The sequence below is a fragment of the Microchirus variegatus genome (assembly GCF_963457635.1).
Source record: "Microchirus variegatus genome assembly, chromosome: 6".
NCBI classification, from domain to species: domain Eukaryota; kingdom Metazoa; phylum Chordata; class Actinopteri; order Pleuronectiformes; family Soleidae; genus Microchirus; species Microchirus variegatus.
This window is the reverse complement of record NC_139807.1, coordinates 28065135-28090526: the sequence shown is the minus strand read 5'-3', so window position 1 is coordinate 28090526 and position 25392 is coordinate 28065135. Positions and strand designations below refer to the sequence as shown.

The following is a 25392-nucleotide window of genomic DNA, read 5'->3' as shown; positions in this document are numbered from 1 at the left end:
ACAGTTCCCACCACTGGCTCTGACCCAGAAATAATAGAAGAAGCCCGGTTACACGCAGAAGAACAAGACAACAGCCAGAAAAAACATGAGTGCAAGCATGTTTGGACTGAAGAACAGACAGATTTTTATCCTTTATCAGCTTAAATAATGAGATACTTTGAAGTAAATGGATGGTAGACAGACCAAAAACAGCATTCAACATGCTGACAACTGGCTGGTGATGTAGAAGGTGAAACCAGGAAATGCCTAATGCTAACATATAATAATAATAAGAAGAATAACTAGGACCGCTCACAGTCATTAGAGGGCCTGTTTTGTTTTTCTGACTAATATTTTTTTCCCTGTTTTTCTGTCTAATTTTTTTCCTGATTTTTTGAGTAATTTTTTTTCTGTTTTTCATAGTAATTTTTTTTTCCGTTTTTCGTGCAATTTTTTTTCCCCCGGTTTTCGGAGTAATTTTTTTCTGTTTTTCGTGCAAATTTTTATTCCCCTGTTTTAAGAGTAATTTTTTTCCTGAATTATCCAGAACTCTCGCTATGATACATAGGCCGCCAAAGGCGATTCCGGCGCCTCAGCTGCACACCGTGTGGATCCAATATTTTCAGCAGTCTCCTGATTGTCTCTTGAGTCAGAAAAAAAATTAGTCGGAAAAACAGAAAAAAAATTTGTCGGAAAAATCAAACTGGAAATTAATTACTGAGAAAAACAGGTGTTGTTTTTTTTCCGTAGTTTTGGACCTGTTGAAAAGCAAACAACAAATCCTTAGATAGATTGACAGCAACAAAAAATAAAATAAAAAATTAAGTGCGAGAGACACTTTCTCTCTTTGCTTGCGAGCCAGGTTTTATGAGAGCTCTAAAAGCTATCAAAAGTTTTAAATTTTCCCACATTCCCTCTCCTGTGGGTGTGCCTGCAAAGTGCTCTCTTGAAAAAGCTCTAAGGAATTGCATCATAGGACAGGGGTGTAAGACAATGCTAGCAACATACTGTAACATGGGGGAAATGCCTCACATCGGTCGATTCATAAACAACCAACGTGCAGCGGCTCAATCGGACCTGATCTGTGCTGTGCTGGTTTTAATCAGAGGTGGAAAAAGTACTCAAATACTGTACTCAAGTAAAAGTACCAATACTTTGATGAAATATTACTCAAGTAGAAGTAAAAGTAGTCATCTGAAAATGTACTCAAGTAGAAGTAAAAAGTAGTTCATTTGAAATTTACTTTAAGTAAAAGTTACTTAGTTACTTTGCGTGGGGTGTGAGGGTAGTAGAAATATGACAAGGGGTCAGAAATCCAAAACTATTTTGGAGCTCACGCGCCCGGCGCGACACAGGATATTGCGTCACTTTTGGCGCGACACAGGATATTGCGTCACTTTTGGCGCGCAACCTCTATGTTTACACACCAGTGCTAATGCTAATGCTAATCACATCATCATTCGTCTGGTTCTGGTCTATATTTCCCCCTGTAGGTCTTCATTGGGCTGAATTTTAATTTTTACTCAGTAACGGATAATAATATTGCGACAAAGGATATTGCGTCACTTTTGGCGCGCACCCTCTATGTTTACACACCAGTGCTAATGCTAATGCTAATCACATCATCATTCGTCTGGTTCTGGTGTATATTTTCCCCCCTGTAGGTCTTCATTGGGCTGAATTTTTATTTTTACTCAGTAACGGATAGGATTTATAAAGTAACTAAGTACAATACTTGAGTCAATACGTACTCAAGTAAAATACAAAATCCTGATTTTAAATTGTACTTAAAAAATACAAAATACACCAAAAAAAGTATTCAATACAGTAACTTGAGTAAATGTATTTTGTTACTTTCCACCTCTGGTTTTAATGATGGACGTCACTCAGTGCCAAGTCATGTTGTGGTGGGCACACACACACACGCACACACACACACACACACACACACACACACACACACACACACACACACACACACACACACACACACACACACACACACACACACACACACACACACACACACACAGGGATTATAGCACGGCCCCTGTTTTAATTGCGTCTCAGCCTTCATGTTGTCTGTTATCTCTGACTAATAGCACGCGTTGGCCCTCTGTCATTACCAGAGTGGGTCTTTATCGGGGACCGTGACGCATTATGAGCGGCGCACCAAGAGTCAGCAGCGATCTGCATATTCAATAACTTCCGTAATTATATGTGCAATTCATCAGATGGGGTGTGATTGCAGGGGGGAAGTGGAATAGAGAGGAGCAGAGAGGTCTGATTCCTGGAGGACTGAGAAGTCTAATCACAAAACTAACATGATAATTGAAATCTAAATTGAAAGGCTTGGCTTTCAGGGAGACTGTGTCAGACTTGGAGTGTAGCAGCGAAAAAGAGTGACGGGAAAAAATGAGATTTATGTAAAGTGCTCAAGCTATTAACAGTGAAAACAAGACTAAATCGGACCGTGATCCACTAAAGCTTCTAACAGCTCGCTGTGAAGCTCTGTGGTGAATATTTACGATTAAATTAAAAAAACACATTATAGATTTATTTTTCATTCACCTGTTCAGATATTATATTGTTATCCACTTGTTAGTGACAAGATACGTCCATAAATAATTATCCTTTGCTAGTTATTGCTAGATTTAATAAAAACAAATCGTGTTTTCTGTCCGTTTTAAGAGTCACTATTTACTAATGAATAATGGCACATGTTTGAAAGAATAAATCCAGGGAAAATATGTGTCTTGTTTTCCTCGACACACACACACACACACACACACACACAGAGAGAGAGTGTGCGTTAGAGGGCGTTGGATTAATTGCTTGTTATTCCACACTGTCACCGTCGTCCCTCTCTCGTTTACTCTGACTTTTTACTGTGCAGAGTTTAAAGTCCTGTTTTCAAAAGGTGACTGAACTCAAAAGTGTCGTCTCTTTATCGCTTCATTTGTCCTTTTAACTCGCGACACGTCGCAACAAATCCAGAAATACACAAACACAAAATGTGCAGTAATGATCTTGAATAATCGGTTTCATGTACCCCAAAAAAAAAACACATTCTGTGGACCCGAACGATCGACTCTTTTCTTTAGAGGAATTCTTGTGTCGTGTGTTGTGGCGTTTCATTTCATAACTACGTCCTCCATTTCACCTCAGACGCTCTGATGTCTTTACATTCGGCTCTCGTTTTACTCATTGCGATCCCATCCAGCTGAGGAAGTGAGGGAAAGAAACGATAAAGAAGTCCACTGTCCAATTCTTCTCCTCCTCCTCCTCCTCCTCCCTTTCCTCTCACATCCCTCCCAACTGCAGGATTCATATTCATCCCTCAATAACGTTTAATTAGTAATGCCAAATTCATTAACCTGTGCTGCTGTTCCGCTGGCCCCGGCCATAAATTAGCTTAATGTGAGCAGACATATTGCAGCTGTAATAAGGCACATAAAACTCAAAGGGAAACACATACTGTTCCTGCATGGATCATAGTCATGGATCATAGTCATGGATCATTATAGCTCAACGGGGTTTTAGAGTGGGAGCATTCTTTTTTCAGACTGGGAGATCTTTACAGCAATTAACTGTGAGCCTATCAAACACTTTCTAGTAATGCTTCTGAAACCTGTTTTAGTGCCGGTTGAAATAAAAAAAAAATAAAAAATGTTATGCCTTTCCTTTCATCATCATCGTCATGTTTCACTTACAAGTTTTCACCCTTCGCTAAAATACGACAACATTAATAGCTGTTTGTCCACGCTGAGAGTGCTATACTGGTTTGATATGACAAGTGTTTGAGATACATGTATGAGTTTATGTTAGTTTCAAGCCACTACTATATACTCCATAAACATAAAAAACTAGGGCTGCAGCTATCTAATATTCTTCAATATATAATATTCAATAAATTGAGGACGCAAAACACCAAATTATTATTTATATATATATATACATATATATATTTTTTTTAATTAATCAATGAATCGAGGAATAATCTGTAGAATACTCAATAATAAAAATATTCGATAGCTGCAGCCCTAGTAAGCTACATTAAATAGGGACCGTATCTATGTTCCACGGGTCCTATGTTCCCCGCTTTGTAAAAAATGGTCTAAAAAATTGTCCTATGTTCCCTGCTGTTCACACAAAGGGTCCTATGTTCCCCGCTTTGTATGTGACCGGGGAACATAGGACCCTTTTTCTAAAAAAGGGTCCTATGTTCCCCGCTTTCACCCAAAAGGACCCGGGGAGCATAGGACCCTTTCTCTAAAAGGGTCCTATGTTCCCCGCTGTTCACCCAAAGGGTCCTATGTTCCCCGCTTTGTATGTGACCGGGGAACATAGGACCCTTTCTCTCCCTGCTTTCACCCAAAAGGACCCAGGGAACATAGGACATGTTCCCTGGTCACATACAAAGTGGGGAACATAGGACCATTTCTCTAAAAATGGGTCCTATGTTCCCCGCTTTCACCCAAAAGGACCTGGGAAACATAGGACCCTACCCCTTACCCTAACCCTAACCTCTACCCTGGAGCTCCACACCCAGGCTTCCACAAAGTGAGGAACATAGAACCTTTTTTGGGAAAAACGGGGAACATAGGACCCGAGGAACATAGTTACGACCCCCATTAAATCAGCTAACATCAATGCTTACGTTAGCCTGTGCCTGAAGCGTTAGCAACTGGATGCTTTCGGCTCAGACGCTGAATCACTGAAGACGCGCTGTTGTGATACGACAGTTGCAGTTCAAAGTGGTCACACTGCAACTTGTTGGCTTGTTGACATCTTCTGACAATGATCCCCGCGCCGAAACGAGGCCGCGTGTGATAGGAATCAAACGAATAATCGAGGATTTTTCTTTTTTTTGTAATCGAGTTACTCGAATCACTTGAGTAATCGTTGCAGCCCCTAAAACAAACAGCTGTTACTGTCCTGTGATTACACGTTGACCTTTCTCTCCCCGTCTATTATTCGGTGATCTCGCTGACAGCGTCACACCACAACAGCCTTTTAAGCCTGGGTCCCATTTTGTTGTTTAAAAATAAAGGCTCTTGTCCTTTTTAGAACACTCACTTCCATGCTTTCTTTTTTTTTTTTTTTTGTCCTAGCCAAGGTGGTGGAGCAACACAAGTCCATTGTTCCCTTGCAGATGGAAGTTGAGAGTTACCAGGGTAACTGCTCTAATCCTTCCCTCTTCCATTTTTTACCCACTTTTTTCATATTAACAGCCTATCAAGAGGCTACCTTTTAAGTCAAAGACACATTAGCTGTTATTCTGTTTGCCAGGAGACGGCATGATGAGCTCATCGAAATGTACCAAAGTAATGATGTGCGCGGCGAGGAGCTACCTCTTTTCTCCCAAGAATAACAATAATGAGGCCATTATCGGGGGATTGCACTTTTAAAACAGTGTCCTGCCCCCAAACTAAGGACATAATTGTTCTGGCTTTTTTTTTTTTTTTTTTTTTTTTTCATACAATCACCAGTCCATTGTTGATGACTTGAGAACTATAAGGGAACAAAGAACGGGTGCTGTAATGACTGGTTTGTGCTGCCGATGAAGATCGTCCGCAGTGGCAGGGCCTCGATAGACGACTGATCTGGTCATTGTCAACAACAACAAAAAATCTCTGCTTTTGTTATCTTTGAAAAAGAAGAGCTCGGTAAGGCCACAAGGTGTTCCTGTACAAAACATTTTGACTCAAAACTCTTGACCATGCAGCGATGCCTCATTAGATAACGGCACGTTATTTCTCCGAAACCACAACTCCAGCACAGCCCATTTGGGAAAATAAGCAATTGCGATTATTTGTCAAGAACTTTCACGCGCACACTTTAGCAGGTGAGAGCTCAGCACAGCTGTACAAACACAGTACTGCACCCTCGAAGCCTGCAGTTCATTGTAAAGGAGAGAGAGACAGAGAGAGAGAGAAAGAGAGCTGGAGGGCAGGAGGAATGCTAAGTGGGCCCCTTAGCCTAGTCAACCTTCAGTGGGTTTCATTTATCTTCATCTTGTTAGACTAAATTAATTAACAATCTCAATGTTACACACTTTCTCCTTTCATTACATCAAATAATGGCAGAAATGGAGGGGGGGGGGGAGGTCCTGCCCACTGGGAGTAAACAGAGACTGAAGACATCTCTCTCTCCCTCTGTATCTCCCCCCCCCTCCTCTGTTCTATCTGTTCCTCTCTTCCTTCCCCTTTCTCCCTCAATCAATCCCTCTCTCAGTCTCTCTGACAGCACACACCCGTTTAAACATAAACTTAAAGGTGCCATATGTAAGAATGTGGCCAAAAACAGTTACTGCATTCAAATTCAAAATACAGAGGTCTTTTAGGTTTCGTTTTTTTTTTTTTTTTTTTTTTTTCTGACGTAACTGGCAACCCGTGGTTGCGCGGCAGCTGAGACTCTACTGACTGCAGTGATTGGTAGACGGCGGTAGGTGGCGCCACATGACGCCAAAACACGATTTCAAAACATAAACACGATTTGCAGTCTGCAAATATTTTGGCTGTACTGTTGTTGTTGTTGTTGGTGAGTTCAGTTTGTTATATGAACATTATTCCTGAGTCTCTGTGACATATTAGGAGGATTTTACGGCCAGTTGATTTAGATTTATTACCAGGGTATCCGCGCGGTCTTAAAAAGTCTTAAATCCAATAATTTGAATGTAAGGCCTTAAAATGTCTTAAATTCTCCTAAAATCTCATAAAAGGTCTTAAGTACAATTTTGACATAACTACAACATGGAACTAAAGTAGGCCACCTGTTCTGCCTGGTGACAATTTATCGAGCACCACTAGCTAGTGTGCTATGTCGTTTAGCATAGCAGCGGAGAAAACTTAACGAAAGCCCACAGTGAAGCCGAATTGCAAGTTCAACGATTTGTGGCTCCAATTTTCCTTCATGTCTTTTGTGCTTTTTTTGCCAGTACGGATTTGAAATGGGTCTTGAATTGTATTCATTGTGGTCTTAAAAAAGTCTTAAAAAGTCTTAAATTTGACCTGCAGAGACCCTGAATTATTACATAATGCACCTTTAAAACTCGTCTATTCGCTAACAAAGGCGCTAACATGCGCGTGGATGATTGTCTATGAAACACACTCTGCGTGTTACTTCCTGCAACTTTTAGAAACAGTGAGAGCTTTAATTGACCGTGAAAGAGTATTCACTCGGTCATGTGTTTCGGAAGCACTTTTGTATCTCTTAAGAAAGAAAAAAAAAAAACCCTACTGTATGCATGAGTCAAACCAAACCTATGACTCATTACAATAACGAAGAGCCCATCCTGTGCGCTACTGAGATATGACGTAGACTACAAGCACTCATTGCTCACATCTGCTTCTCGGAGCGCATATGTACAAGCACATTCACAAAATCCCCCTTTGACCTAATTCAGTTGCTCCAGAAAAGACACTGGGATTCTTCACTGAAAGAATGTCTTAACTGCCACATCAATCCAACCTCTGTTTCTATCCTTTTTCTCCCCTTTCACCCTGACACCCCCCCCCCCCCCCCCCACACACACACACACACACACACACACACACACTCGTCAGCCCACTCCACGACACAAGTCTTATCCAAACAAAAGGGCTAACCCTGAACCAAAGCCTGCCTTTAATCTTTCCCCTGATTGTTGAGGCCTCCAATCTGCAGCCTGTGTGTGTGTGTGTGTGTGTGCGTGATGTCTTTCCACTGGCACTTCTCCTTTAATTAAAACAGACATTGACAGAAGGATGTGGATTAGCGGCACAATAATGTGTTTACTCAGAATAATCAAAGTGTTCTCTCACAGCGATCAGAACAAAAGGAAATTGTTGAGAACAAGCCAAGGTCAAAGGGCATGTTTCTTTTTTTCCCTCTCTCTTCCTCTTCCTGTCCTCCCCTCTCTGACTCCTTTTGTAGAAGTTTCCCCCTCTTGAATTTTGGGATGTGCTTTTGCCGTCATGTACGGGACACGCAGCTCTTCTTTCGCGCGGTTCGTCCGTTCGTTCGTTCGTTCGTTATCTGCCGCATTGTTTCCACAGGTGGGTGTGAGACATGGATGTATAATATGAACTGGATAGAGCACCGCCCCCTCTGCCTTGAAGACAATTTTTTACATGGTGGCCACTCTGGGTACTGCAACAGAAAACCCCATAAAAGCCCATAAAAGCCCTAAAAGCAATTTCCCCATTGACCGCAATAGTAAAAGAGACGCCTGTAAAAGTGTCCACAGGACACCTCGAGACACGGACACGGGCTTTAATAGATCTTTATATGGTAGTGACACTACTGCGCATGCTCTATGGGCCCCATAACCCGGAAATAAACGCGGAAGTCAAAAAACTTTTTTGGCATATTTCAAAAATTCATAAAAATTATTCCTTAAGAGATTTGCAAATATTTTCAACGGATCCTTGTTCAGGGCGATGCCGACTATCATGATGGTAAATTTTAAGTCATTCCGAGAAACTTTTTGTTTTTGAGAAGAAAGTCAGCACACTGTCAAAGTGCATCAGGGCAAATGGGTGAGCAGCTGTAACACAACCTTTTATGAGATTTTAGGAGAATTTAAGACATTTTAAGGCCTTAAATTCAAATTATTGGATTTTTAGACTTGTTGAGACCCCGCGGATACCCTGTGAATGTCTTGTTCTGTCCACACACCAAAATGATTCAGTTTGGATGATTTATTTGTTGTGTGGAGCAAAGAAACAGAGAAAATATTCACATTTAAGAAGCTAAAACAATCAGAAATCTTGTTTTGATCATGAAAAAAGCTTCAAACCGACGAATCGATGATCCAAATAGTTGACGATTAATTGAGTTATAGATTAATAATCAATTCATTGTTTAAGCTCTACTGACATCCACTGTAGCGTTAGACACCTGAGTGACTCGTGTCAAACTAAAGCACATGTACGTTACACCACACCAAATAATCTGGTGCCACTGCGGCGGAAGATAAAAACAGCTGCTGTACGTTTGTTTGCATAATTTGTTTGGTATTTGTTTACCGCAGCAGACTCCGAGTGTACTAGCGTTATTTCTTTATGACCATTAACATACAAGTCATTTAATGATTATTACCTGATTTATACTTTCATTTTGTCTTCTTGTGCTTTTACAATATGGGAATAGTACAAGTTGTATAAAACAGATTGTAATGAATGAGAGATTTTGCTTTCTTTAATCCCTCAATTACAGTTTGACTTGCGGTCGTAACGCTATCAAAGTGCCCTTTCTTTTTAAAATGCCCCCCAATAGTTCTGAGGGAGAGAGAGAGAGAGAGAGAGAGAGAGAGCAAAACACACTGGTAATTTAATCAAATAAGTGACCTTTTGAAAAAAGAAATCAAAGAGGATTCATTAGCTTTAGTAAAGTTTGGCTGACAGCAGCTTTGAAAGGCAGATGCTGCTGCTGTGGCTTCTAATGAGCCAACCCTAATTAGGGAGCAACACTGGAGCCTAGAGAAGGTGGAAAGTAGGAAAGGAGCCAATGGTAAATATGCTCTCTTATTTACTTCCTCTGTGTGTTGTGTTGTAATGACAGCACACATTTTTTAATTAGAATCACAGGAAGGGTAAAGACAAAAAAATGTAAATCTTTATGTTTGCGCTCGAACACAAACACGGAGCGCAACAGGAAACACAACAGCACATCACACGACCAGTGTACCAGCAGCTGACTCGCCCCACACATCCCTGTGTGTGTGTGTGTGTGGGGGGGGGGGGGGGTGTTTGTGTGTTCCTGTGTGTTTTCAGTCTGACTGGAGGGTTTTTTTTTAGACCTGGTATTATGTGGTCTAAAGTCTGAACACTCCTCATCTAAACAAAAAAAAAAAGTGGTCAGATTCCACTTAACACTGATTATCACACGATTTATTATTGTTTTTTGTCGGATTAGTTTTGATTCCCTTCACACACAGACACTTCTGTGTAGTCAAACCGTTCAAAAACATCATTTTGACTCCACAAACAGACATTTCTCAGATCTCATGTGGGTCCCCGAATGCACTTTAATGGCAACAGTTTTACGTTAATACCAGGTCTGCCACATTACACATTAGCACATTGCTAACACACAGCTTGAGTAAATATGTTAGAATCCATGTATGACATTGCTTAAATACACACACACACACACATCCACACACAGTCTATAAGGCTAACAGTGTGTCAGACAGTCACCCCGGTTAACCCGCTACAGTCACCCCGGTTAACACGCTGCACCACCCACCCCCGCTTGACCTGCTGCTGTGATCTTGAATGGCAACAAACGTAAATGAAACTAACCTCAGTAAAAAGCTGCTACGTAGAAAGCCCTCCATGTCAGCGTGTGGGGTTCTGGCAGGGAAAAATCACAAAGAACCATTTTTTTTTCATTTATGAAATGAGTGATGAACAAGAAGAAGAAGTAGATAGGGGAGGATGGAGGGAAAGAAAGAAAGAAAGAAAAATACATAGAGCATACATCTTCCTCCTATAATAAGGCATGTCTTTAATTAAAGTAGAAATATGGCTATGAACCCATCCTCTTTTTTTATGTACTGACATCATTAATTATACCTCTTCCCAACGAGGGAGTGGATTTGCATACAACATTGGTTTTGCACTCAGGGCCTGATGATATGTTTGCATCAAATAAACTCTGCCTACTGATTTCCATATGGCCCTTTTTTTTCCACCACCGTACGCAGAGATATATACATGCACACGCGGCGGCGTAAAACCGCAGAGCCCAGAGCGGCCCCGGGTCTGCGCAGCATTAGCCAGCGGTGGTCCAGCTGCAGCCCATGTGTAGCGAAGGGTTGCTGTGACTTTCTGTGATTCTCGGCCGCAGGCGACCCAAGCAGGGACTCAACGTCAGCAAGGCAAAAGAAAAAAAAAAAAAGGATGTGGTCGTGATGTCACCGCTCGCAGGAGTCGTTCAGAAGCCTTAGCCACAAAATACTGGAGACACATGGCTAAAAATGACTTACAACAGGCTTCCATTAGCCCGTGTTATATTGCTCTGTATACCATACACTGTTTCTGTGTGTGTGTGTTCAAATTGGTTGGAAATTAAATTGATTAGGGAATTCCAGATTGGTTGTAAAATGTGGTTATTTGAGTTACTGTCGTCTCAAACCAGTCCGGTCATTCTCCTCTAAACAAGGCGTTTCATCTCACTTTTCACTTTTTTTGGACCATTCTATGTAAATGCGGGGGTGCCACACCTTATCCTGTGTGGCACAAACAACCATGTCACTTTCAAATATTTATATATTTAAGTCATCTGCAGTGTGCATTGGAATAAAAAAGTAAAGGTTACTATTTGAATTATTTTCAAAATAATTTTTTACCTCCATTTTTCCTCATTCTGATGCTTTAAACCCCAGTTTTCATTTAAGGTAGTATGTGGTCAGTGAGTGTCATAACAAATGCTTTCATCTCTATTTTATCACATTGTTTTCAATGTCATATCTTTGTAAAGTCAAGTTCACTGATTGAAAATCCCTTTTAAACACCTTTTAAATCTAAAAAAAAAATGTTTGCACCACAACCGCGTCACAAATGACACGTCATCTCAGGCCTCGCACACCTTAAAGTTTTCTGTGACATGGGTGTAATTTGGCATCATTTTTCTCCCCTTTGCTCTCTTGGCTTCTGAGACAAAGAACTCTGAGAGAATGGAAAGAACGAGCTGCTCCAAGGACACTGTGCCTTTCAGTCTGGCCAGCACTTAGCGAGGCAGTGAATCCACAAGGCCCAGAGGACTCAGCCGAGACTTTTCTCACAATAAGGTGTCTGGGGAGGCGGGAGTGGCAGAGTCCGGGGCTGCTGCTGCTGCTGCTGCTGCTGCCGCTGCTGCTGCTGCTCTTTTCTCCACTTAGCTGGGCCCAGAGGCCATGCACACATACTGCTGTACCATCCCCATGCCACAACACACCAGACCGGTGACAACGTGAGAAAACAACCCTTAAACAGTGCAGAGCAGATCAAGCGTGTCTCCTCGCTTCTCTCGAGTGCAAAAAGGCACACACACATCTTCTACATCTGGTGCACACAAAACGCAACACAATACCATCCACAAATGCACGTGTGTGTACACTCGATTTGAACTCAGTGAACATGCATTCACACATTCTTATTTCCTATAAACCAGGGGGTTCTCAAAGTTTTGATACCTGAGGGCCAATTTAGAAATCCAACATTGGACTGAGGGCCACCAAAGGAAAAAAAAACTGAAATAAATCTGTAATAATTTTAATGACCAGATTGCAGTTCTACACTTTAGCGTTAAGTAATATAAGCGTTAATATAATGTCATTTAAGCATTAATATAATAACTCTTTATAATTTACTGGGTAATTACCCAGTATTTTGGCCATTGTTCTTACCTTCTAATTACAGGTTAATACCAAGTAACACATTTCTGTTACCATATATTTACTGGGTAAATAGTTAGTAATTGGGGGCTGTAGCTACCTGCTTATTACCTGCTTATAACACAATAATACACTAAAATTCACCATATGGAAACCAGGTAAATACCCAGTATTTTTGTTTACACTTCTATACACTTCTTACACGGTCTGTATCCAGTAATGTCCTGGATTAAAACTATCAACTGTAATTCATTGCGGGCCACCAGAAATGTCTCTGCGGGCCACCATTGGCCCCCGGGCCACACTTTGAGAACCAATGCTATAAACCTTTAAATCAGAAAGGGAAATAGAAAGTGTACCAAGTGAATCTGAAAGATATCGTGTTGATGATTTTACTGACACCTGATCCTTCCGTGGACTCGCTTAGACAGTAGCAGAGAGAGAAAAAGGAAAGAGATTAGGCCAAATGCTTGGCTGCTATCTTTATCTTTGGTCGTATTCCATAACCCTTGTTCTTCCACTCTCTGTGTGTGTGTGTGTGTGTGTGTGTGTGTGTGTGTGTGTGTGTGTGTGTGTGTGTGTGTGTGTGTGTGCGCTGTGTTTCCTCAGCTGTGCCTGCTGTCTACAGGCCCATTGTGGTCAGAAACAACTGAACTTAGCCTATGGAAGCAAAGGTGCGGTTTGGAAAGCAAAACGAACCAAACTCAGGAAAAAGTGACCGAGCCACATTGTATTTGTTCTTCCTCCGAATACAAAAATAAAGGAATGCAGTTAAATTAAGGTTAGGCCGCAATTCAAGGGCAGGCTTTTTCTTTTTTTTTCTTTTTTTTTCTGAAGGAGAAGCAGGGAGGATAGACATCACTAACTTGGCCTGGGCCAGTCTGAGCAGCAAGGCAGCCCTTTCGAAGAACGAGCCGCTGCCAAAAGCTGCCTCTGCCTCCCACCATCTGCAACAAATGTGCTCTATTAAAGCAGTACCATATGGACAACAAGCTCGCTATTAACACGGGTTCAGCACATCCCCTTAACCTAGCCCAGATTTCAAACTTCCAGTCAAATTGACTGCTGATTTAATGCACCGCCAGCAGCCATGTGGGTCTTGGCACGAGACGGCACTTTCAGCCTTCAGTTATTAACAGGCTCACACACAGTGTGCGGCGGCGGCGGCGGCACAGAAGTTAGCAGCACAGACCCTGCTGCTACTAACTCCAGCCTGCGTTACTCGGTAGACAAACAAAGCGATATAAGAGAAACGGTTACAAGCGATAGAGGCGATAAAGTCCAACTGGGCTCAAGCTTATAGAGTCAATCTACGCTGCAGTCGCCGCAGCCTAATGGCTATAGCTTAAGTCTCAGTTCTTCCACAGTGATGGAGAAGTGAATTTTCTCCCTCTACGTGGAATCCGAAACGTTAATGATCGCTCCTTCTGGGGCGTGAGGGAAGGGGACACATTAATATTCCTATGGGGCCGAGCGGGCCATGTCGATGCTTCTTCCCTCTCTGAGTCATGCAAAGATCCACCCGCTGCTCACAAAGCCACGCTTTCTCTTCTCGACCATGACACACACACACACACACACACACACACACACACACACACACACACACACACACACACACACACACACCAAATCAACTACAGTCAATTCAGTAAATTGTGGTTGTTCAGTTTTTTTTCCCAGCCTTTTCTTAGCTGCTTAGATACCGTACATAATTAGAGTGGAAAACACCTTCATGTCTCTCGTGTCGTGAACGTATGCTGCAGGAGCTGCGGGCTCACGCGGACTGGTCTTGTCAGAAAAGTCAGAACAATATGCATTTCCTGACTTGCTCGTGTCTGAATGACTGCGTGACGCTCTCCGCGTTCTCATATTACGATGTTTTGAATGCAGCAAAATTACGTTACGTCATATTTAGATCCAACCGTCTCATGGTTTTGTTTTCATGTGTAAACTGAATAGATACAATGAAAAACTGCGATTCAAAATGGATTTTCGCTTCAAAACTATTTGATTCATAACGACTTCTGCTTCAGTCTCTAGGTGTGTAAAGGATGATCTACCGCTTTATCCTCCACCAGAGGGTCGCGGAGGGGGGGCCTATCTGTGCCTATCTCAGCCTACATTGGGCGATAGGTGAGGTCACACCCTGGACAGTTCGCCAGTCCATCGCAGGGCCACATATAGAGACAAACAACCATTCACTCACACTTACGGTCAATTTAGAGTGACCAATTCACCTAATCCCCATATCGCATGTTTTTTGGAATGTGGGAGGAAGCCGGAGAACCCGGAGAAAACCCACGCACACACGGGGAGAACATGCAAACTCCTTGCAGAAAGGCCCTTGTTCTGAAGTTGTTCCAAACGGGGTTCAAACCCAGGAACCCAGGTCTTCTTGCTGCAAAGACAAGAGCGCTAACCACTACATCAACCGTGGGCCCCTGACAGAATGATCATTAAGTATTAAACATGTATCCATGCTTCGATGGAATTGTTGTAACTGTTGCATAAAAGCAATATCACATAATTATTGCATAAGTAACAAGAATATAAAAACACCTCTCTCTTCTGTGTCATTTTATATCGATTCTGAATTCGGATTTTTTGGCACACCCACCTCTATGAAACACTATTATCGTAATCCTTCTGCAGAGCAACAATAACAACTGATAAAGTTCTAAAACCCTGTCGCACGAAAAGCAACGAAAAACAAAAGATTTGTTGTTGTTCCGCGACATTCCCTTACCAGCGCTGTTCCCTATGTAAATTGATACGATGAGCCGACGACAGTCTAATTAAATTAGCTTGTTCGGCGGGTCTCAGTGGAGTGGCGGTGTGGGATGTGCGAAAAGGTACCGTGGGTTTGAAGAGAAGAGGAAGGGGAAGGTGGGGGGGTTGAAAAAAGCTGTCCAATCAGCATCCCAACATCCCAACAGACACCTTAACGCCAACTCAACACCCACGACGAGGCTGGTGACGGCACGGCCCAGCACCAGTGTCCACACATATTCACATATACACAGCTCTATGTGTCTGTCTGTCTATCTATCTATCTATCTACACAGAGAGAGACACACACCTGATGTCCCTTTGACCCCCTCTTTCATCGCACAACACACACACACACACACACACCTCCGCCAGAGCTGCCAGATGAGTAGTGAATTAAATTGTGTGAGCCACTCCAACATTAGGAAGGTGTGTGTTGAAAGGTGTCTGCTCATGTTTCAAATTAAACGCGCTGCTGGTCAGCATTAGCACCTCGCCACCCGTCGGCAACTGACACTTAGGGAGTGGAGGTGCGGGGGGAGGGGGGGGGTGCAGGGGGGGCTGGGGGTAGGAAGGAGGGTGAGCCCATCCGCCGTTCGCACTGGAATAATTAGAACATGTCAGGAGGAATTAATTTTCTCATTTTTCAAAAGGATACACAGAAATTACCATGTTATTATATGACAGGGTCCCTGGGAGGATTGGATTAAATTTGATTTCTTGTGCAGCCCACACAACAAATTAAAGTCATAAATAAGATGGAAAGAAGCGGGGCACAGAGCATATGTTTATGGCAATGAGTGAAGCCAAGGGACCAGAAACAACTATCTTCATTTCATTTTATTTAAATCAGGCCGACAACTGTGTGTCTGAATGACAGCGCTCGCTAATGGGTTGAGATTAGAGGCTCCTTAATATTAACGCACGGATCCAACTACTTCAACTAAAAGGCAGAAACCTGCTTGAGGTTTAACCACAGCAAAACAGTCTGGACTGACTTTAATTTGTCTACATGCAGTGGTTTTATTAATGTATATATAATTAAATAATTAACTGTTATTGGAAAGAAAAAAAAACAACAAAAATCCTTCTACAAGGACAATAAAAATAAAAATTAGATTGAATATTTTATTTACGAGGACACAGATCCTGGTTCACAGGACGTTCACATTCACGTCTTAGATTAGTCTTGTTCGCTTACACTACAATTTAATACAGGCTTTGCCTGGGAAGAGTTTTTCAACTCTTATTTTTTTTTTTTTTTTTTTAAATGGGCTGTCATTAGAGCCCAGCAATCCCCTGGGCACCACAAACTTTAAATAATTTGCAAATCAATTAACTGGCTACTCTCAACGGGGATTTCACACTCTCGGGGTCGTGGCGCATTATCAGCTGGAGAGGATTCACGGCATTTTCGCGAGAGAAGTTCATGGTTGAAATCATTAATTCATTTAACCGGACTTTTAGTTATGCATTACTTTCAACAGCTGGGGTAGCAAGAAGATTAATGGCGTGTTTTTTTTTTGGTCCTGTTTTGTGCTGCATATATACTGTAAGCTGCTGTCCTGAAGAACACCAGAACATACTTCTCACAAGCAGGACAGCAGCCAAATCCACGTGAGGTTTTCATTCACATGAAAATCAAATAGTTTAATAAAGTAATTCCGACCAAACAACAACAATAACCCTAACGATAAAGAATTCAGAGGTTAGCTCTATTTCATTTGGTTCAGTATAAGAGAAATTACAATAACAGTTAAAGCATATTTTGGGCCAATTCCAATTCCTATCTTAATCCTTAAGCTCAACCCTTAATCTTAACTGGCCCTCACTTAGAAATGGGACACCCCTTAAATGCAGATACGTCTTCAGACTGTAGGGGGCAGAATAACCCGAAAGCTGCGTCCAGTCTGTCAACTCCAAAAAAGAAGAAGAAGAAGAACACATATACGTCAGGATTATTTATTACGATCCGTTTGTCAGTCAAGTTATTAGGTTGTCAGTTAGTTATAAGATGATACTCTTATATATACGGCTTATTGAAAAGTAAACAATAGCAAACGATCGCTTGTCCGCACCGGCCGGCTATTGACAAAAGATCGTAAAATAAAAATAAATGTTACGCAACAATGACGTCAGTAATCTATAATATGGGCCTAAACTAAGATAATACAATGGTTTTCATCATTTACTTAATTTGTATCGCACTCGCTTCGCTGCTTTCGACGCCATCTTTGTTACGTGAAAACACGCAATGCATTCTGGGTAGCCCTTGCACCAAGGGTGGTCTCGGAAAATCTCAATATTGAGGGCGATACAGCCCTTAAACTTGCCTCTCAACTTAATTTTTCTGATAATCGGGACAGCACTTGCACTAGAGGGAGCGCACATTTTTGAGATTGAGGGTTAAGCAAGGAATTGGAATTCAACCTTCATGTTGAGGGACATCCATTAGTAATATATTTTTTTTTTTAAAGCAAGCTATGCATTAAATTTAGAGTTTAAGAAAATGAATAAAGTTCACGAGGGTTTGCCACATTCTTGCCAATGTAATGAAATAACGCAACAATTAGTTTTCCAAATTCTCGCTGGGATGCTTGGAGGAAATTGAGGCTGATGATATTAAAGTCTTTGTCAGGCGACGTGTTCAGGAACATATTGACCATAATCACTGCAGGGTCAGTCACTGAAGAGGCGCCCGTTCGATAAATAATAGATGAAAACCAACCATTCATCGCTTATTTCGTTTTCATTATATCGTGAATTGCCATTTATTTCATTTCTGACAACGACAATAAAAGCCCCCCCCGTGTGCATCCTTCGCTTCAGGTGTTGAGGGCTGAGAGATTCCACGTCGATGTCACTCGTTCGATGAATGGCGCGTAATGACGACGACGAGAAGTGCAGCGCGTGCCTGACTGTTCACACGATCTAACTTATCCTCAGGTGTTTCCAAATGAGATTGCAGCGAGTGTTAATTAAACGTGTTCTGTAAGCGGTCCAGACACCAAACCAAATTACTGTCTGTCATGTTTTTTTTTTTTTGGAGATTAATTAAACCTGCAGGTTAATGGATCCGGGTCTCAGATATGTACACGAATCAGAGCGAATGGTCTCAGAGGAGCGAGTCGGTTTGTATTGACGACATGACGAGGAGCGATTTAGTCTCGAATGCGTGTTTGTGGCCAGTAAATAATTCACATACCTCGTCTCATATGAGCGTTTCTTACCTATGCTGTGTTTTTGTCTGTTTACACTACCGTTCAAAAGTTTGGGGTCAACTATTCATCAAAAGAGTTGCAAAATGAATAGAAAATAGTCAAGACGTTGACAAGATTGGAAATAATGATTCTTATTCCAAATAATCATTTTGCCCTTTCGTCAAAGCACCAGTGCTAACATCATTGCACAGGGGTTTTCAAGGGTTTTCTAATCATCCAATAGCCTTCTAACGTGATTAGCAAACACAATGTAGCATTAGAACACTGGAAATGAGCCTCTCTATACACCTGTTTGCAGCTAGAATACTCATTTACCAACATTAACAATGTATAAAGTGTATTTCTGATTCATTTAATGCATTGGTTCTCAAAGTGCGGCCCGCAGAAACATTTCTGGCGGCCCGCAATGAATTACAGTTGATAGTTTTAATCCAGGAGCGACTAAGCTTGTTAAATGTTTATTGGACATTACTGGATACAGACCAATAAGTGTAAACTTCTAATTACTTGGTATTAACCTGTAATTAGAAGGTAAGAACAATGGCCAAAATACTGGGTAATTACCCAGTAAATTATAAAGCGTTATTATATTAATGCTTAAATTACATTATGTTAACGCTTATATTACTTAACGCTAAAGTGTAGAACTGCAATCTGGTCATTAAAACGATTACAAATGGGATTTATTTCTGGTTTTTTTTCCTTTGGCGGCCCTCAGTCCAATGTTGGGTTCCTAAATTGGCCCTCAGGTATCAACACTTTGAGAGCCCCTGATTTAATGTGATAGTCGTTGAAAAAAAGGTGCGTTTCCTTCAAAAAATAAGGACATTTCACATTTCTAAGTGACCCCAAACTTTTGAAGGGTAGTTGTATCTTTTTGTGTGAGCATAGCTCAAAAAGAAAAAGGACATTTTCTGACGACAGAATAGTTTTTGTGTGTGTCTGGATATGGAAAAACAAGGCTGATATCAGCTTTTGACAAGTTCATTTGTTTCTCGCTGAGTGGATTCTCTATCCGTTGAAAGCCTGGCGACCCTCAGGGAATATTGTAAAGAGTGAGATGTTTATGTCTTTCTTTTTGGATTGTAGCACAGATCTAAAAACAAACCATAGCACTCCACGTATAACATGCACACAGCCCGTAATCAGAAACGGCGTCTTCTTCAAATGACTATAACGTCAGTGACTTTATGAACTTTGTTTATTTTAACTTGATTAACAACCTGACACAAAGTGCTCATTTTTGCCACTGAGCTAGAAAGCTATAGCTGGCAAAGAAAGCAGAAAACGGCACAATTGTCAAGAAGCCAATATATCATTAGAGTTAAACAGCTAAAGCATTTCAGTTTAAATTTATTACCTGTCTTTCGTCAGGTTTTTTGCCATTGTCAGAAATCCGCTGCAGGCTGTGACAAACCCAGAGATCCAGATGGATCCTGGCATTTAAAGACTTTTCACTTTTTATTCTTTGTCATTATGTATTGTATGTTTTGGGTAACATCTACTGCACGTCTGTCCGTCCAGGGAGTGGATCCCTCACCTGTGGTTCTCCCTAAGGTTTCTACTTTTTTCCCCTGGTAGTTTTTCCTTACCCTGGTCGAAGGTCTAAGGACAGAGGATGTTACCAGCCCTGTGAAGTCCTGTGAGACAAACTATGTTTTTTAAACTGTGGGCTATACAAATAAAGATTAATTGATTGATTGATTTATTATAAAAATTGAATGAGATTTGTACGTTTTGGTTGTTTGGATTGTTCATATTTACAAAATAATGCAGGATATCAAAGGATATCAATAATGTGAGCCATTCACAACTAAAGGCCACATTATACTTCTCCGACTGCCTAATGCGTTATCTGACTGCGTCACCACGGAGACCCCTCGAGCCTTCATACTTCTGCGTTGTGGTGACGGATACGCGCTGCAATTTCCCGCCCGATCAGTAGGGGTCGCTGCGCAAGGTTGTTGCGCTTCTGGCTACAGTGAGCAATGGCGTCCGAGAGAGAAAAAGAGATTGTTGTTGTTGAAACAGTGGCCGTTTATCACTTTTATGTGTCACGGAATGCAGTTTTAAGATCATTTGAGGCGAGAAATTGGCCATTTAGAGTCTAAACGTGTGCTGTGTGTATTAAGATATGACGTATTTATAGTTTGGCAGCGACTTTGTCGGCGGTGATCAGCTCCGCCTCTGTGGACGCTCGGTGCGCACTGTGAGCCGGCACAGAGCAGCGTTAGCTCGGCCTGTCCTGAGGACCAATCGCAGCTCTTGCCGTCTCCGTAGTCCCTGGACGGAGTGACGGACACTTAAAAAATATTTTGTGCAGTCGGAGACGACGCAGAGGCTCTCCGTAACCTACGCAGAGCACTTAACGCAGGAGTATAAATTGGGCTTTAGTCACTGACTATGCAGCAGCAGCAGCATTAAGGGCGTCACGCTGGCAGACAGACGCACGCTCATCAGACCAGAGGAGATGTTGTGCGCGCGACATGAAACGGCATGATTAAACAATGATAAATGGCCATGAACTTTGAATTGGGGGCGAGACATTTTCCTCCTGTTATTGGAGAGCCACACTCTCTGCCCACATTAATATGACTGCCGTGATCGCTCTCCAAGTGACATTTGGAGGAGGTAAAGAATAATAATATCCGCTAAGTTCCTCAACCTTTATTTGTTTGATACACTTTTTTTTTTATTGGAAAAGCTGCACGAGCAGCAGCTGAGTAAAGGCTGTTGAAGTCATATTATTTTGAGTATTCTTTATTTCTGTTTTTATAAAGCTAAATGCCACGTTTCGCAGCGTCTCTCTCTCTCTGAATCTCTCATTGCTTTGAAAGGTATTCACTTAAACCCTTTTAGACTATAGTGAAGGTTAGGTTTAGACGACCAGGAAAACGTCCTCTGACCTCCTCTTATGTGAAGGCTTGGTACCATTTTTGAGAAAAATGAATTTAGGATTAATGTAATTGAAATATTAGACGCTTTTTTTTTGTCAGTCTTTTGTAAATGTTGATAGCCTTGGTTACAGCTAGATTTCTGTAGGATTGTGGAAAAAAAAGCTATCTATTGCTTTTCTTTCTAATCTCTTTAAGGTCATATGGGGGAAACTGTCATTATAAATCCTAGTTCCACCTTAGATTTTCAAATTTCACACTGTATAAAATGAACAACACGTCATTTAAGGAAAAAGGAAGCACGGTCATCGGAGGATCTGATGTTTAAAAACGGCCTGTCGGGGGGCGGGGGGGGGGGGGGACTTTGTGTCTAATTGCCCTCTCCGATTGTCCACCTCATTTCACGCAGGTGCTGAGTGTGGGTGACAGACAGCAGGGGGGGTGTTTGAGAACACATGGCAAAGACAGAGACAGAGCTGAAGAGGCAAAGTGATACTTACAAAAACTGAAAGACTCAATCCCCTCCAGCAATCACTGGCCAGTTGATTTTGAATGCATGTAAATAACCTGAAAGCAAACAGACACAGAGATGTCTATTTTAATTGCTCCTTGTATTGTTATTATTAATGTTATCATTATTATTAAGCTCACATTTGATCAATCCTGCAAAAAAAACACACTAAAATGTTATTGGTGAGTATAAATAGCTGACAAAGTGAGTGCATTTGCAACATGGTTTGAATCAACAAAGCAGTATTTACCTACATCAGAGCAAACACACACACACAACAGGAGAAGGGAAAAAAACGGGGCCATAGTGTTGTTGGCTGAGGGTCAGAGTCTCCACAGCTGAGCAAAACAGCTTTGTTAGTGTTTGACCTCCAGTCCTCACAGCTGTCGCCAGAGGGAATCTGCGCCGCCGAGACAATGTTTGAAATCTACTTCTCCCGCTACCTCATTAATCTGTCGGCAGATTCCGCTAATAAAACAGCTTTCATATAAAGCGGTTGTTTTATTTTTATTTAATTTTAACCGTCTCTTTTTACAGCGCCGTGTGTGCCCGATAATGACTTATTTAGAGGCAACGCTCGGCGAGTTCCTGCATGTCTGCTGTAAAAGGCTGTGAGAGAGAACGCAACAGTGGAAGTCACAATCGTCTGAACTACTTATAAAAAAAAAATGCAGCCACAGTGAAGTAAATAACTACAATAGAAAAGAATTCATCAATGGGGTCATCTCGCTGGGGGGGGGGGGGGGAATGAAAGCGCCGTGAGCTAATTCGTGTTCATTTTCTCGCATTATCTTGTTTTTCACAATAAGCCAAGATCTCATTACCAGCTGATTTATGCAATTAGTCCGCCTCAGTGCTGCCAATTAAACAAAGCCAAGGGTTTTTTGAGGTCATGCTTAACTGATCTGTCACTAATTTGCAGCACGGCACCTCGGTCTCTCGTCGGCTGGTGGGGCAAATAAGCCACCGACAACGAGACCAGATAAATGTACCCGGGCGAAAGACTACTACTGCATTGTTGACAGAGCGCGGCGCGGTGCGGCGTCTGCCGCGTGGGAGGCTGTAGGGCCCTCGCAGCAAACTAGCCAGATAAAGGCAAGAGTTGCAGACGGGTCTGAATGTGGTATAGCCTTGAGGCTGGAGCTGACAATGGGGGAGAGGGGGGACCCAGGTGACCTCGCCTGAATGGAAAGCTGTTGCATGAATAGCACCTCGCAGTTTAAAGTCCACTCCTGCTTCTCAAATAACAGCGAGACACTGGACTATTTCGCCGTTGTGAACTATGCTCCAGCTGCAGCCACCCACTCTGTTGTTCACATGCGAAAAACCGTTCACTTATATTAGTGGTTTACTGAGTCTTCGCAACAATAAACCGCATATATGCTAATTCAATAAACCAGCACAAACATCCGACTGTAGGCTTTAATGCCTGTTGTGCCTGAATAAATGAAAGCTCTTATGATTACACAGAGTAGACATTTAAAAAACCTTTGAATTCCTAATCTGATACTGATTGAGAACAATGAGGTAAATAATAGATGGGGGAATGTATTTCTTATTCATTGGTTATTTAAGTAAATTATTTGTCTGATGGGGTTGGGGAGAAAAAAAAAACAAAGGAATTCATGATTAGAAATAATGAGCAAAACCCAAATTATATTATAATGAAGCAAACATGGTAATCCCTGTGGTGTAATAAGAGTCAGTGTCAACCAGACTATTGTAGCTGCATGTTGCAGCTCTTTTCCTGCTGTGAGTCGACCCTACAGGCAGGAAACATAAAACAGGCACTCCCAGATCCTTAATTAGAGGAATGGGAACTATATTAAACACAATCACAGCCAGCCCTAAATTGAATGAATTATTACTTTCAATGCATTGTTATTAATAAATTGTCAACACACTTACTTATAATACAACAATATAATACAATTTCCATTATTTTTGTCAGAAGCAGTAACTGGAATATATACGCGTTCGTTCCAATTTACATACAAGCGAACACAGAGAGTATAATTCAGTTGGATTCATTTAAACCACGCTGAACAAAATACTGCAGGTTTGGCACTGACGTTACAAAATCCAAACAGAACTGAGCGAGGTGGCATCAAAGCTCACATCTCATCTACCTGTGGCATTTCTGTCAAAAAGAGTGGCCTTTTCTTTAGATTTCAGCCAGTCTTAGCTATACAGCTCACTCTCACACACACATACAGAGCCCCCGAAGTGACATGAGAAAAAAATAAATTTGAAATCTCGAGTTTCAAAGTCGAGATCTCGAGTTTCCCAAAAAAATATGAAAACAAAAAAAATACAATTTGATTTTTTGTTTTTTGTTTTTTTCATTTTTTTGGGAGCAGCTGGATTTTCTATATATACAGTATATTTATTTTTTTTTCATTTTTTTGGGAAACTCGAGATCTCTACTTTTAAAAAAAAGTTCTAATTGAAAAAAAATGGGAAAAAAAAAAATTCTAATTATTATTTTTTTCATATTTTTGGGGGAAACTCGAGATCTCAACTTTGAAACTCGAGATTTCAATTTATTTATTTATTTATTTATTTATTTTTCTCATTTCACTTCAGGGGCTCCGTACACACACACACACATGCAAAAAAATAATAATTGCGACAAAAATTAAACTTGTCACAGAAAAACACTGAAGCAAGGTTAAAAATGATGCCATCATTTCCACCTCTGAACACACACACACACACACAAACAAACTCGCATGTTGTAATAGGTCACATTTGGGGACTTCACATAAGCTTACATTCGTTTCCTGGAGATCTTCCCAAACCTGCCAAATCCTTACACCCTAACCTTTAAACATGTCTTCACCTTAAAGGTCCAGCCTTAGAATAAGCAGTTTGCGTGTACTTGTACGTCCTCGCGTTTCTACAGAAGCACGGACTAACCAACCAACGTCGTGCACTTCCTGTTTTTCACTGGTCTAAACTCCCCATGCACTCACTGTATGCCTGCTGCAGTTTGAGTTGCCACTTGTGCTGAAGCCCCGCTTGTGCCGCACACACGAAGAAAAGCACTTTTTTATGACCACAACACAGAAAAGATTTCACTTTCAAATCAAAGTGAACCTTCAAATTCCCCCCCCACCCACGTGTCAGTGCATATATACCGCGTGGGCTGCACTCCATTTCATTTTTCCCCGACCATGACACAGCGTTGTGTTTTCGTGCCGTCGTCATGTGACAATGGCTCAGTATCAATAGACAACATCACCACAAGTGTATACAGCACAGAGCAGACCGACCGCAACACCGCTGTCCTGACCACACTCAGGTTTTATGTTCCATGTGTGTTTAAGCCTCCATTGCTTTTCTGCTACTGTAGCGTATGTGTACACACACACGTGTCTGTACAGTATGTTTCGCCTTGCTCGTCATGTACAGATCTGGAAGCTAAAACCTGTGAACTGTTTAGAGTTTGAGTTCTGAATTTAAACTCAGAATTCTGACTTTAAACTTTAAAACTGCTGAGCTGGAAACCAGCAGTTTTAAAGTTTAAAGTCAGAATTATGAGAAAAAAGTCATAATTCTAAGGTTAAAGTCATAATTCTGAGAATAAAGTCATAATTCTGAGAATAAAGTCATAATTCTGAGTTAAAGTCATGTCATAATTCTGAGAAT

General features: G+C 41.4%; 1 protein-coding gene across 4 annotated transcripts in view; it reads right to left on the bottom strand.

Moving 5' to 3' along the window:
- Positions 1 to 25392, bottom strand: part of sox6 (SRY-box transcription factor 6) — a 172080-nt gene that overhangs the window by 125253 nt on the left and 21435 nt on the right. For 3 of the 4 annotated variants that reach the window (XM_083890973.1, XM_083890976.1, XM_083890975.1), the window contains exons 2-3: positions 21731 to 21797; positions 10269 to 10319 (exon numbers count right to left, since the gene is read on the bottom strand). In XM_083890973.1, coding sequence (XP_083747099.1) covers positions 10269 to 10303 — 35 coding nt within the window. In that variant the 5' untranslated portion in view covers positions 10304 to 10319; positions 21731 to 21797. The remainder of the gene's footprint in view (positions 1 to 10268; positions 10320 to 21730; positions 21798 to 25392) is intronic. The other variant, XM_083890974.1, reaches the window with a different exon arrangement.